The sequence below is a fragment of the Vombatus ursinus genome, unplaced genomic scaffold, assembly GCF_900497805.2.
Source record: "Vombatus ursinus unplaced genomic scaffold, bare-nosed wombat genome assembly UNPS02009205.1, whole genome shotgun sequence".
NCBI classification, from domain to species: domain Eukaryota; kingdom Metazoa; phylum Chordata; class Mammalia; order Diprotodontia; family Vombatidae; genus Vombatus; species Vombatus ursinus.
The window spans coordinates 56,253,447-56,268,203 of NW_020948983.1; the positions used below are offsets into that span (position 1 = coordinate 56,253,447).

General features: G+C 41.5%; 1 protein-coding gene across 3 annotated transcripts in view; it reads left to right on the top strand.

Annotated features, from left to right (window-relative positions):
- The first annotated feature begins 2,295 nt into the window (after nucleotides 1-2,295).
- DIS3L (DIS3 like exosome 3'-5' exoribonuclease) overlaps nucleotides 2,296-14,757 on the top strand; it is a 42,398-nt gene continuing 29,936 nt past the window's right edge. The window contains exons 1-3 of one of the 3 annotated variants that reach the window (XM_027851720.1): nucleotides 2,296-2,434; nucleotides 4,831-4,984; nucleotides 13,038-13,166. In XM_027851720.1, coding sequence (XP_027707521.1) covers nucleotides 2,296-2,434; nucleotides 4,831-4,984; nucleotides 13,038-13,166 — 422 coding nt within the window. Of the gene's footprint in view, nucleotides 2,435-4,830; nucleotides 4,985-13,037; nucleotides 13,167-14,757 lie in introns of those variants that run through there. The other 2 variants (XM_027851722.1, XM_027851721.1) reach the window with 2 other exon arrangements.

A 14,757-nucleotide genomic window follows, 5' to 3' on the forward strand; every position in this document is an offset into this window, starting at 1 on the left:
ACCAGTCTGAAACTACGGGAGCAAAGACAACAAGCTCGTTCATTTTAAGAAAAGCATCATGCAATCTTTGAGAGAAAAAGAAAGGGCAGTGTTTTCCATTTTAGATAGTAAATTCTTGGGAAGTAGGGATGGTTTTTCTTTAACATACTTTGCATAGTGCTTATTGGTGCAATGAATGTGCAGATGCTTACTAAGTACTCAAAATCAATGAAGGAGTTTCTCTACCCAAAATCACTAACAAAATATTTTGTACTAATATGTGTACTTTTTATGTTCTATCACCAAAAAAAAAGATGATGAAACATAATGAAGCATTAAACTACATATAATACCACAAATTGTTTTGTTAGGTTTGGTTTTGTTTTTCGGTTTTGTTTTTTTTTTTTCATTTTTGCCTCTCTTTGTATTCCCGGTGATAAGTAAAGTGCCTGGTGTTTAATTAAATGCTTATTGACTTGACTTAGTGATTTCAGGTACAAGGAAACTCCAATGATTTTGTTAATCAACAAGAAATTATTATGCACCTACTATTTACGAAGGACTGTACTGGGTGCTGCAGATACAAAGACAAATAAACAAATAAATAACCCCTGTATTATCTATTAGAGAAAGAAAATGTGTGAATATATATGTATCCATATGTGTGACTTTTTATCTACAAATAAATATGAACAGAATTCAAAATAAATACAAAGTTGCATTTATTTTGGAGGGCACTAGAAATTAGAAGAATAATGATAATAGCTAGCATTCATATAGTTCTTTAAAGTTTGCCATATGGTATATGTTACCTCATTTGATGTTCACAATCACCCAAAGACTGTCTTATCTAAAATTTCTATCAACTCCATGCCTGGAAGGATTCTGCACATAGTAGGAATTTAATAAATGTTTGTTGAATGCATAAATGCATGAACTCTACTGATGATGAAATACTACCATGCACATCATCTAAGTTACAAACTGTTCTAGACAACCTAGAAGCCTTTAAGGTCCTTTTTTAAAACTAATGGGAAACTTTCACATATATAATACACTATCTGGGTATGGTCTAGTGGCTTCCAAATCTTATGTAGTAACACCCTCACATGACCCTCAGTAACATCTTGTTCTGGGACAAAGTAAGCAATTCAACAGGTGTGAGGGCATCCATACTACTGTACTATCCACCCTCTTTCAGGAACAGGGCAACACTGAGAAGCCCTTGCATTATTCCAAATACAATTAGACTGCAGAATATGTGAACTGCTCAGGGAGGCTCTCTCCCAGTTGCCTAGTGACAAAGCTCAGTTAAGATTTGTGGTGAGAGTAGGTGCCAGATAAGGTGTTCCCTTAGTGTCCTAAGGTTATATTAGTTCCAAATCATACCTACAAAAAGCTACAGACACAAGAAACTCCATCACTTTTCTCCCAGCATTTTCAGAAGCTGTCCCTCAAGCCTAGAGTGTTCTCCCTTCTTAACTCCCACCCCTGGCTTCTTTCCAAGTCGAGGCTAAAATATCACTTTCTGCAAGAAGTCTTTAATGAATATGAATATATATATATATACACACACACACACACATATACGTATGTATGTGCATATGTGTATGTGTATACATGGAGAACAGGCTATACACATGTATATACTAATGTATGTATATGTGTATGTGTATATATGGAAAACAAGCTACACACACACACACACACACACACACGCACACACATATCTCCTCTTTGTACAAAGCTCTTTTTGCGTGGTCTCCCCATTAGAATGTGAGTACCCTTAGGCATGGGATTGTTTTTGTCTTTTATCTCCAGGACTTATCACAGCCCCTGGTACATAGTTGGTGCTTAATACACGTTTGTTGACTGGCTTCAAGTGGAATGAAAACCGTTGTAGTAATTAACACCCATAGTAATTAACCTGCTTTCCGTAGAACTGGAAGCCTTTCACGTATTTTCTCCTCCCCTCCTTTGTCTCTATAACCTCTTCTTTAGGGGTGGGTAGAGTTTTCTCTCCCTGCCCTCCCCCCCACCGGTGGTAGGGTAAACTGAGGCACGGGCTCGGCCCCCGGTGTCTCGGCCCCTCCCACGCCTCTCTCCGAGGCCTCGAGGTCCAGGCGGGGTCGGCCACTGGGCCCCTCGGGGGCCAGCCCAGCGGCCTCAGCGGCTGCAGCAGCGCGAGCTGCAGCTCCGGCCTCAGGCCCCCGGGAGGCGCCCCGCCGCGCTCAGGGCCCGGCCTCCAGAGGACGGAAGGGGGCGGGCCCCAAGCCGCGGCCTCGCCTCTTCCCGCTGCCCGGCCTCGCTGCCGCCATGCTGCTGAAGCGGGAGAAGGTGCTGCACCTGAGGACGTTCCAGGGCCGCACTGTGCGCATCGTGAGAGAGCACTACCTGCGGCCCAGCGTGCCCTGCAACAGCCCGCTGTGCCCGCATCCCACCCGCTGCCGTAACGGTCAGAACCGGGGAGGGAGCAGGAAGGGAGCTGGCGGGGACTGGGGTGTAAACGCGGGCGGTGTTTCCGGCCTGCCTGCAGCTGTGGCGCACCCTGCAGGAACGGCAGAGGCGAGGAGAGAAGCCGACTGCACTGTAAATACGGGGGTCTGCGCCTCCTTGTGGAGGTGGGGACGCAGGATGGCTCTGGGGCCGACGACTGGCCAGGGCTAGCTTGTAAACACTGGGCCTGAGCTCCCCGCCTTCTCCTAGCTGGGGCAGGCGGGACTAGAGACTGGGCCGGGTGGAAGCGGGCGGGGATGTAAACTGGCCCTCCCCCACCCTTCCGGAAGGGAATATAAACATTGCTTCTGCGCTCCCCCCTTCTCGGAGCTTAAGCGTCCTCTGGAGGCGGGGTGGAGATGCAAGTGGGAAGCCAGAATGTCAACACTGGGCCTGCGCTCCTCTGCTTGCCGCTGTGGTGCCCCCTGGAGCGGGGAAAGTGGGGTGGCTGCTGGTGGTTTCTCAGTCTGAGCCTGGGCCCCTCCGCTCCCGAAGCCTCCCCTCTCATCATAAACGGGGTGGGGTTTTTTTTTTTTGGTAGTTTTGTGCATTTAGAAACGTTAGTCTGAGACGCAAAAAGATTTAGGACCCGTGCTCGTAGAGTTAATTCCCATCTTCCATCTCTCTCCCTCTCCCCCTCCCTCTCCCTGTCTCTCTCTCTCTCCCCCTCCCCCATTTTCTCCCTTTCCCCTCTCCCTCTCCTCCGCTCTCTTTCTCCCTCCCCCCTCTCTTCCTCTCCCTCTCTCCCTTTCTCCCTCCTTCCCCCTCTCTCCCTTTCTCCCTCCTTCCCCCTCTCTTCCTCTCCCTTTCTCCTTTCCCCTCTCCCTCTCTTCTTTTCTCCATCTCTCCTCCCTCTCTCTCCCTTTCTCCCTTCCCCCCTCCCTGTCTTCCTCTCCCTCTCTCCCTTTCTCATTCCCCCCCTCTGTTTCCCTCATTGGGTATTTGGGTGTAGTCTCCCTCATTATAATGTAATCCCTCCTGCACCCCCCAGTACCTGGCACACAGTAAGAGCTTAATAAAAGCCTGTTTTTCTTCCATGTGGGTTACAGATTCTTGTTCTTCAGGATGAATGGGTTTGACTAAATATTCTATATTTTTGCTTTAAAGCCTATGTTCTTATTAAAGGTAGTGGCCATATTGTCCACTTCCTTAGGAGCCACTTGTATTGAACACATTTCCTTATATGCTCCACTGATGACTGATCCTAACCCTGCAGGACTTGAAACCATGGGAGAAATTCCCTTATTTTTTAAAGGTTAAATGACCATTTCTGATTGTGTCAAGTTCTCCTAGACCAAAGAGAAGGGTTGATTCTAATTGAAAAGTCATTTGCTATACCAGAGGTGGGCCTTCTGTTGGCTTGAATGTTCACACTTAAGTCATGACACCCTGGGCATTCTCAAATGGCCAAGTTGAGTGCCCTGGTCCTCATGCTATTTAAGTATATAAACTATTATAGTGGCAAGAGACTTGCAGAAGACATATGGTAACCCTTACTGTTCTTCCTAAAATACTTTGGTGTGCTCTGCAGGGTCTTTGGTTTGTTTTTAAGACTACCCTTCAAGTTCATAATAATAATGAACTTAATAATAGATTTTAGTGTTTAAAGAACCTTAGATGTCATCCAGTCTGGCCTCCTCATATCCAAACTGAGGCCCATAGATGTTAAGTAACCAGCCCATGGTCACACAAGCTGTAGTAGAGCCCATATTATCATTCTTCTAGTGGAAAGTGGGGTGGGGGAAGTAATGAGCCACTTAATACTGTTTGGAATCCTCAACTTCAGGGCTTAGTGGAACATTAATGGTCAAAGTTGGGTAAACCCATGAGCTGGAGAGAAATTGTATCCTTCATTGCCCATTGCTTTTATTGAATAATTTATTCAGTTAACATCTTTATTATAGATGACCAGCATTATGCTCTGAAACATAAGGTACAACTCCTGGCTTGAAATTATATTTAGAAATAAGAGCATTTTATGATTCTCTGGAAATTGTCTTTTTCATTCAGTCCAGATATGGGTTGCTTGGCAGTGATGGGTTAACCCAGAAAATCTAAGTAATCCTAAAAGTTTGTTTATTTTTCAGAAAATCTATCAACTTCCCCCAATGCAACTCTGGCACCATAATAAACCATGTTATGCTTTTATTTATCCCACCTTTAGAAAAATGAAGCTGCTAAGTTTACCTGGTCTTTGGCCCTCTACCAAAGTAGATCTGTCTTGGCTTTTAAAAACCATACAGGGTAGTTAAGGTTGTAAGTTATTTTGTACTCTGGGACTCTGCAACATGGCAGTGGTAATAAAGCAGCCTTGGAACTGTTGTCTCATCTCTTAAATTTTGAATTATGTTCCAGATGGGAAACTTTTGTCCAGTGATGTTACTCATTATGTTATCCCTGACTGGAAAGTTGTTCAGGATTACCTCGAGATTCTTGAGTTTCCTGAGCTGAAAGGTATTATTTTCATGCAAACAGCCTGTCAGGCTGTACAGCATCAAAGAGGACGAAGGTATATCTGTTTTGCATAATTATTTACTTCTAATTTGAACTTATTAAATAAGAAGGGTCCTGGGGTGGGGGGGGCAAGGTTAGAAATCTATTATTTAAGAGGGATTTTGGAACTAATTTGTTATTTACTTATCTAATAAGGAGTTATGGAAGGCATTTTTGCAGTAGCTCTATTTCACGGTTTTTGTTTCAGTATGTGACTAAAACATAATCACCTGGCTCTGTAGCTCATGTCCTAGTAGGTTGGTGTTTTAAGGTTACAACCAGCGAAACCTTCATGTAATTTAGTCTGCTTTCTTCCAGCAGAAAGCTGATTGGCGATTTCTTTTTAATGTCCTTAGCACTTTAATCCTGATATATATGTACATGTATACATAGAACTCTGTATATGTGTGTTTATATGTACATATCTATATTTCAGAAATTTACAACGATTTATTGAATGAAAAAGTTCAGTATTTTCTTTAAAATCTATACTTCTCTATTGTAAATTATCGGACCATCCGATAATTTATTGAAGGAAACCTAAAATAAACTCCTGTTTTGTTCTCAGAGTCTCACTGTAGCCGCCATCCACAGTAATTGTATTTGCTAAACAAAAACCTTCTGGCAGAAGCCAGTCTAAAACTCTTTCCTTATAAAAATACCTAAATGAAAAAAAACCATTGGCAGACTTTTAAAACAAATGCTTTAACAATGTTTTTGCTTCATTTAATGTTTTAAGAGGATTCTGTGATTGAACTCAGAGACCATCCTTTGTTGAGAGATAGCGTATTAGAATTATATATCCAACCTAATACCTAAAATCATTTAAATATAGGAGTTATTTATTCTTATTAAACCTTGAAATTTCTTCATTACTTGACAGTGAAGGGTATAATGTGTTTTTATTTGTATATTAAAATGATAAATTGCCTTTATTACACATCCTGTTCATAAAAATGTGCATTAAGTAGATTGTGTGCAGGTTTTTCAGATAGAATATTATTAAATGAGTTTGAAGATGATTTTGTTCTGACACTAAGATAGAAATGTTTATACATTTCCAAGTTTAAATGCAGCTCCAGGTGTCATATTTCAATTTCTCCAACTAAAATCAATTTGATGTGATCATTTGGATTGCTGACATAGTGCAAAGCCTGATAATCTTTTGTTTTTTAAAAATATTTTCATTTTAAAGGATTTTTAAAGTAGTACCAAAATCCACTAGATGTAAAGAGATGAGTTTTAAATACAGTTTTCTCCAAAATGTTTCTAAACAAATCAGTCTGTTGAAAAGCTGTTTTGGTTTTCCGATGCTTGACACTGTTGTGAATTCTCTAATAATTAGGATTTATGCAATAGTCCTATAGATACACCATGATCACTTAGTAGTCCATATTGAGCACCTCATGTTTGTACCATCTTTGAGTGTTTTAGAGAGGTATGGAAGGGAAACATGGACCTTACCTTTAGTGACCTTAAAATTCTGGTTGGGAAAACAGTGGCTGGCAAACTCCTAGCTCTTCCTCCTTGTGACTCGGTTACTGTCTTCTCCATCAACCATGTCCAGAAACTTTCTACTGTCTCCAGGATAAAATATAAACTCCCCTGTTTAACTTTTAAAACTCTGCACCACCTGGTCCCCCTGTTTTCCAGCCTCATTAGACATCACTCATCTCCTACACGGCACGATCCAACCAAAGTAGTTTTCTCTCTTTGTTCCTCCTTCACAATGCTCCCTCTCTTTGCCTCTGCGCTGGCTGCTCCCCGCCTAGAGTGTGTTCAGTCCCTCTTTATCGTAGCCTCATAACTTCCTTTATAGACTCAACTCAAGCACTATCTTCTGCATGAAACCTTTCCTGATCTTCCCCCCTCCCCCACCCCCTGCACCTACTAGTGCCCTCCCTCCCAAACTGCCTTATATTAACTATTGTATGTGTGTTTATTAATTTTTATTTGTGCTGGAGGCTCATTGCCAATGGGAATTATCTCATTCTTTGTATTTGTACTCCCCAGGAGCTAGCACACAGCTTGGAGCATAGTAGGTACTTTATAAATACTTAGTGATTGTTTGATTATTAAGTTAAAATCCACTTGCTTTACTCCTAATCCACAATTTCTCATTCCCATCCACATAAGCTCTACCCCTTCAGAGTTTCTATACTGACCTCCCATTCCTTTTCATTGTGTTCCCTCGAACCCCTGTTCTGTCTTTAACAAAATTCCCTTCCTTTCACAGTTTTTCCCATCTTCTTGCACTTATGGAAACCTGGCTCTGCCCCAAAAATACTCTATCCCTGACCACCCTCTTCAGTATGAGGGGACTCTCCTTTTTTTTCACCACCTCTCTTCTCCATCCAGTGTTGGCAATTCTACCTTCACAGTTTCGGTTGCATCTGTCCCCTGCTGTCCAATTCAATTCAGTAAACATTTATTAAGCACCAACTATGGGTGACTAGAGTACTGGGCATGGAGCCAGGAAAAGGAGTCTTCCTGAGTTCAAATCCAGCCTCAGACACTAGCTGTATGACCCTGGGTAAGTCACTTAATCCTGTTTGCATCAATTTGCTTATCTGTAAAATGAGCTGGAGAAGGAAATGGTAAACCACTCCATTATCTTTGCTAAGAAAACCTCAAATGAAGTCATAAAGAGTAGGAATCAACTGCAAAACAACTAAACAAGCTTAGCACTGTGCTAAGTTCTGGGGCTCCAAATAGGAAAAAGGACAGTCCCTGCACTCAAGGAGGTTACAATCTAATGGAGGAAGAAAATACGGGGGCAGCTAGGTGGCGTAGGGGATAGCACACCGGCCCTGAAGTCAGGAGGACCTGAGTTCAAATCCAGCCTCAGACCAAACACTTAACACTTGCTAACTGTGTGACCCTGGGCAAGTCACTTAACCCCAATTGCCTAAAAAGAAAAAAAAAAGAAAATACACAAGAGGAAGCTGGAAAGGGCTGGAAGTGGGGGGCAGGACAGGACACCAGAGGTGCCCCCCAGGCAGGAGCAGGGCAGGGGCAGTTGATTCCAGATACAAAATGAAGTGAGCTGGAAGTCCAGTTTCTGCCCTCCATAAAGGAAAGCTTTGGCAGGAGGTGAGCACTTCCCCTGTCCTGACCTCCAGTCAGGGGAGAGGAGGCTGAGGGAGGTGGTATCCCAGGTATCCCAGGCCTGAGTTAGCCTCATGATCAGTTTATCCTGGTCGGGGCATGTTGGAGTGTCCACACACGCCACTGCCGCCTGAATTATTGCAACAGCCTCCTAATTGGTTTCTGCTTCCAGCCTGTCCCCTTTCCAGTCCTTCCTCTGCACAGCTTCAGAAATGAGCTTCTTAAAGTACATCTCTGACCGTGTCACTCCTCTGCTTAGAAATCTTTAGTGACTCCTCCTTACCTTGAGGTTAAAATGCCAACTCCTCAGCCTGGCTTTTAAGGGCCTTCACAATCTGACTCTAGCCTATCTTTCCTCACTTATTTTGACATTAGTCTCCTTCACATATTCTACATTCTTGCCAAGTCAGGCTGCTAGTTGTTTCCTATACTGAACATTCCCTCTGTTGCCTCCATGCCTTTGTATAAGGCTGTCACCCCTGCCAGCAATGCCCTCCCTCCTCACCTTTGTTTCTTAGCATCCTCAGCTTTCTTCTGGGAATAACAAAAGTACCACATCTGACTGTACAGCCTTTACTGGTTTCTCTAGTTGTTAAATGCTCTCTTCCTCCCCAAATTATCCTTCACTGATATATTTATTTCCATGTAGAACATAAGCTCCTTGAGGGCAGGGACTGTTTTTAGTTTTTATCTTTGTGTCCCCAGCACCTTGCACATAGTAAGTATTTAATAAATATTTGGGGAATTGAATTGGACTAAAAGATTATTACATAGCAATTTATAAACAAATACAAGCCAGCAAAACAGCCTCTAAGTGCTTTAGGGATACAAAGCCAAAGAGTGATCAGGATGGGCTTCTTAGAGGAGGTAAAGTTTGAGCCCTACTTTTTTTATTCAGCTCTGTTGAAGTAATAGACATGGATTAGTGGAGGGGAGGGAAAGACGAACCTTAGGAGAAATAGCACAAGTTGAGGCCAAGAGACTGGTATCTATAAAGTCTGGTACTTCAGTAGCTCTCTTGCTTATTAAGCAAACTTCAGGTTTTTCATTTACTCATTGCAAACCATATGGTTGATATTATTTAGAATATTTAGCTTTGCTTAAGTTTTAGAAAGGTTAGCAGATTGAATGCTTATGAGAAGATGATGAGTCCCAACATGCTGATCCACTGAATGGAAAGATGGGCGTTTAAAATTTCAGCTTTTAAGATTCCAACTATAAATTAACTTTACCTTTTCGTATTTCTTCCAATTTGGAACGCTAAGGCTATGGGTATGTAAGTATTTTTTATTCTTAACGGGTGACTCTTGTGATGCTTGTAAATAATGCATGTCATTTGACCTACTTTGGGGAAGCTTTTGATTCAGGGCAGACAAAGTTCTATTAATTATACAGAGTCTAGTATGAAGCACATTTAACCAGAAGTCAGGAAACCTGGAGTCTGTTTTTGACTTCTTCCTGCCTGTCTGCACCCTTGGCTAAGTCTCAGCATGTCTGTGCTTAACACTGCCTGGTTCATTTCTGGAGGACTGGGCAAAAGAAGAGTTTAGATAAAATGGTGGTCCATCCTTTCAGAGGTATGGCACCTAAATAATAGTAAGTGGTCAAGTGTGCCGATTGATGTCCCACATAGAAAGGAGAGAGTAAGGAAAACTCTCCCTTTTTTTGCCTTTTTTATTGGATTTTAATTTTTTTTCTCAATTACATATAGACAAAAATTTTCAGTATTTGTTTTTTTAAATTTCAAGTTCCAAATTCTCTCCCTCCCTCCTCTCCCTTCTCCTTGAGAAGGCAAACAGTTTGATACAGATAATACATGTGCAGTCACACAACACATTAGGAAAAACTTCCTTGAGGAGGAAGCTTTTGAATTGGGCATTCAGCAATGGGTAGGAATCCACAGAGAACACATTCCAGGGATGGGGAACAGTGTCAGCAGAGCCCAAAGGCAGGCTTTGAACTCAGGTCTTCTGACTACGAATCCACTGTTCTTTCCACCATAACATTGATTGAATTTAGTGGAAAGCCGTAGAAAAAGGGATGGTCTTGGAAGGCTGACATGGAAGTAACACTTGTCTTGCAAGTCAGAAAGCCTGGGTTTTTATTCCCAAGTTTCCTCCTTATTAACTGGGTGACAGTGATGAATGGAGGTAAGGCAAGTCAGTCAAGCTCTCTGAAACTCAGTTTCCAAATATGTAAAAGGGTATACAATAATATAGGGTTGTTGTGGGGAAAGCTCTTTATACTGTGTCAAATGGAAGATACTGTTGTTATTGTTATTGCTGTCAGCGTTATTAGGGGAACCTTTGGCCTCAAGGCTGCAAGTTCCTCACCCCTGGTATTGACCTTAAATATCCTATGAATCCATAATTTTGTTACTGTGGGTGCTGCAATCCAGATTACAGCCCCTGTCCACGTAGATAGAATCACCAGGCCTGTCCTTGAATCTTTGCCAGCTTTGTGAGAACTTTGTTCCACTGCTGTGGCCTTTGAAAACCATTACATGGTACGTCAGTGGAGGTGTAAGGCACTAAGAGTGTGTGGCCATGTGTGAGACCAAGTAGTGAGGCCTGTGACCTTTTGGGTTTGTCACTTAAGGCCCTGTGCAAACCAGCTCCTGCCTGTCTTTTATCATACCTGATTTCTTTTTGTGTATTCTTCATTCCATCCAAAGTGTCTTGTTTGCCAGTTCTCATACAAGATGTCTCATCTCCCCTCTCCACGCCTTTGCCTAGGTTGGTTGATCAGCACTCTTGAAATGCACTGTCTTGTCACCTCTGCCCCTTCAGATCTCTAGTTTCCTTCAAAACTCAGCTTAAGTTCTGCCTCCTATGTGAGGTCTTTCCCAATACCTCTGACCTGCTAATGCTTCCCCCTCCCCTGAAATTACTATCTGTGTATGTATGCGCAGGTGTATATATAACTTGTAATATATATATATAACTATAACATAAATATAGAAAATAATCTGTGTAATCATGATATATAACATATGCATGTTACACACACACACACATTTATATGTGTCCATGTTGTTTCCTTCTAGAGATTGTAAGCTTCTTGAGGGCAGAGATTTTAATTTTTGCCTTGGTATACCTTGTGTCCCACCTAGGCATTCTGTGCCCTGTGCCTAGCTTGGCATATGGCAAAAGCTTAATCAATTAATTTTGACTGAGTAGATTGTTTTCTAATGATGCTTAGTCAGCATTTGTTTGAAAGAGAGACGATAAAGTGTTTCATCTTTGCTTTGAGAAAAAGCTTTCTGTTTTCCCTGGTGTGGGGCAGTTGAGCAGGTATATTACCCAAGTGTTTTTCATACTGAACCAGGAGTAAATGCTAATTGCCTGCCTTGTATGATTTATATGTTAATTTAACATCTGGTTTACTATGAACAATACTTACCTTTTTTTCAGAGAAATAATAAATTTTGTTTAAATAGCTATGAATGTCTCCATTCCTCTATATTGCCTGTCTCCTGAAAAGGACTTTCTTTCTTATGAACTTGATGCATCCATCCATAACTGTAGGCTTGACTTTAAGGTCTGATTGGCATATCCCTCCTTCTTGGGGAAGAAAATCTTATGGCGTTGTGTTAGTGTTCTGGAAAATGGAATTAACTCCCTGTTGTTCATGTACTGGAGAAGCAGTGTACTAGAGAAAGAGCCCACCCTGGAGCCGGGAAGACATAGATAGGTTCAAGGTCCCACATCTGACCCATGCTGGCAGTGTGACCCTGAACAATTCATTTAACCTTTTAGTACCTCAGGCACTAAAATTTATGGTCTTAGTCTCTAAGACAGAGTTGCAGAACAATTACCAGCCTGCATTGGTAAAAAGAAGTTTCTCACTGGAAAATGAAATCACAGATCCAGATCAAAACCCATGCTTTACAAGGATGGGCCTGGTGACAGCCTATGTGACTGTCAGAGGACCAGCTATGGCAGGTAAAAGATGAAATGATTGAAGAAACAAGGGTTTGATCTTCCAAGCATATCGATTTATTAAGCAATACATGCCAATTGCCTAACAAACCAGGACCACACCTCCTCAGCTTAGTGTTGGACCCCAAATACAAGGTGAGACAGACTTTTATACATTAAAAACAATCAAAGAAGGCCAATTAATTAAAAGAAAACAGAGCATTAGGTAATCTGATTTCCAATTGGACGAAAGATTAGGGATTTTCCAAGTTGGGAGGGGAAGAGCAAATAGGTACAATTCCCTGAATTCAGAAAAAGAGGTAGGTGTCCCACTCCCCCCAAGTGTCTGTAAGCAATCAAAGGAACGTGGAAACAATAGCTGATCAATACAGGGCTAGTTTTCCGATAAAACATAGGGATTACTTGAGATGTACAATTGTGAGAAAACCCCATGCACCAGTCTTTGGAGCTGACTGGGCTTCTGGTCAGCTAACCTAGGTCCTTAGTTAAAGGTCTCATTGAATAGCAACTACTCTTACTTAGCAAGTCTTTTGAATTGCTGTGGCTGAAAAATTTGTTAACCCATAACCAATATGGTGATGAACCTCTGAGTTTAGTTAGTCAGTGATGGGTCTAGTCCAAATTCTGTCTTGTGAGAAAAGTTTATTCAACTGTGGGAACTGGGAGAAAACCTTACCTCCTTACTTGTTTTTGGTTTTGTTTGAACCTAGTCCTCTGTTGCTGGGAAACCGATGACCCCCACCTGCTGCTTAGAGACCTTTAACTAAAGGACCAAAAGTCTCAGGAGCTAGAAAAGAGAAAAACCGTACACTATTGGGTATAAAAGAGCAAATATCACCATGAAACAGTAGCAACACATGTGCTATGTAAAAATGCCAATCTAAGTAAATATTGGTTCATTTAAAAATAGTTAGACATTTTCTTTGAAGTGCCTTTTTCTAATTTCATTTTCAGCAAATGGAAATGACACTAGGAAAGCATCTGCTTCATTAGATTTTATTTTTCTCCTTCATGTCATAGGCAGTATAACAAACTTCGAAATCTCCTGAAAGATGCCCGCCATGATTGTATTCTCTTTGCTAACGAGTTCCAGCAATACTGCTATCTTCCAAGAGAAAGAGGAGAATCTATGGAAAAATGGCAGACCAGGTACAGTACTGAATCTGTATGAATTATCACTTTTTGGTATGATTATTATTTGTAGCCATATGACCATTTAACATTAGGATTTAACCAGAGAATATGACAGGATAAGCCAGCAGTTATTCTGTAGCTGAAATTTGTACTGAAATGCCTGAAACCTAAATAAATGAAGATTTTAAAATACTATTTCACCGATTCATTTCAACAAACATTAAACATCTAATACGTACAAGATACTGTGCTAGGTGCTAGAGATACAAAAAAAAAATGGGAAATTGTTTTGCCCTCAAGCAAACTTATTTTCTCCTGGCCAAGTATGTAATTGTATAAATAAATGCAAGGTAATTTGAGGGAGAGACTACTAATAATGGGATGTAATAAGGAAAGGATTCAGGTAGGAGGTGGTATCGCTCCTGAACCTGGAAGAATGTTAAGATTTCTGAGAGGCAGCGGAGATGTTTTATGAAAGTATACAAAAGTGGGATGTGGCATGTTGAGTATAAGAAACAGCTACTAGTACAGTTTAGAGGGTATGATGAAGGGCATTGTGAAATAAGACTGGAATAATAGATTGTATCCAAATTGTAGAGGACCTTAAATCCCAGGCTAAGAAGTTTGACTTTTATCTCAAAAGCAAGAGGGAGCCACTGAAAGTTTTGAACAGGGAGGACAATTTTGGGCATCAATGTGAAGAATGGATTGGCCAGAGGAAGAGAATGGAGGCAGGAAGGCCAATTAAGAGACTCAGCCCAGTGGGCAAGAAGATGTGAACTAATGTAGCGACAGTGAAAATGGAGCTGTGGAGCCAGACAATAGAGAGGTTGTGGAGGTAGAAGCAAGAGAGCTTGATGTCTCGATCTGGACGTGGTGAGTGAGGGAGATGGACGAGTTAGAGATGGCTCACCGGTTTCAAACCTAGGTGAGCAGGAAGATGGTGGTGCACTTAGAAACAGGGAAATTTAGAGAAGGAGCAGGTTTGGGAGGTAAATGATGATTTCAGGTTTGAACACATTGAGTTTGAGATGCTAAGGGGGTAAATGTATGAAGCAAGTAGTTAGGGATGCAAACCTGGAATTCAGGAAAAAGGTTAGGTTTGGATATGTAGATTTAAGACTCAACAGAGAGATGATAATTAAAGTTATTTTCATGAAAATAGATGAAATCATGGGAAAAGTGTAAGAAAAAAAGAGAAGGGAGCCTGGGATATCTACTAGTAGGAGATAGGATGTGTATACTGAACCAGCAAAGGAGTTGGAGAAGAAAATGGTCATAGAGGCAGAAAGAAAGAATATTCAGGAGGAGTGAGTGGTCAGCAGTATCAGAAAGATCAGGGAGAATAAGGACTGAGAAAAAGCCACCATATGTCACAATTAAGACGTCACTGAAAGGTGGTTTTAATAGAGCAAAGGAGTTAGAAGTTGGTTGTGAGAGGGTGAGAGTGAAAAGGTAATGAGAAAAGGGGTGTAGTAAGTGTAGACTCCTCTTCCTAGGAGTTTAGCAGTAAAAGGAAGAATTTGAAAAGGATGATAGCTTGAAAAGATGGTAGGTGAAGGGACATTTTTAAGTGTGGAAGTAGTGGATAAGGAGAGATTGAAGA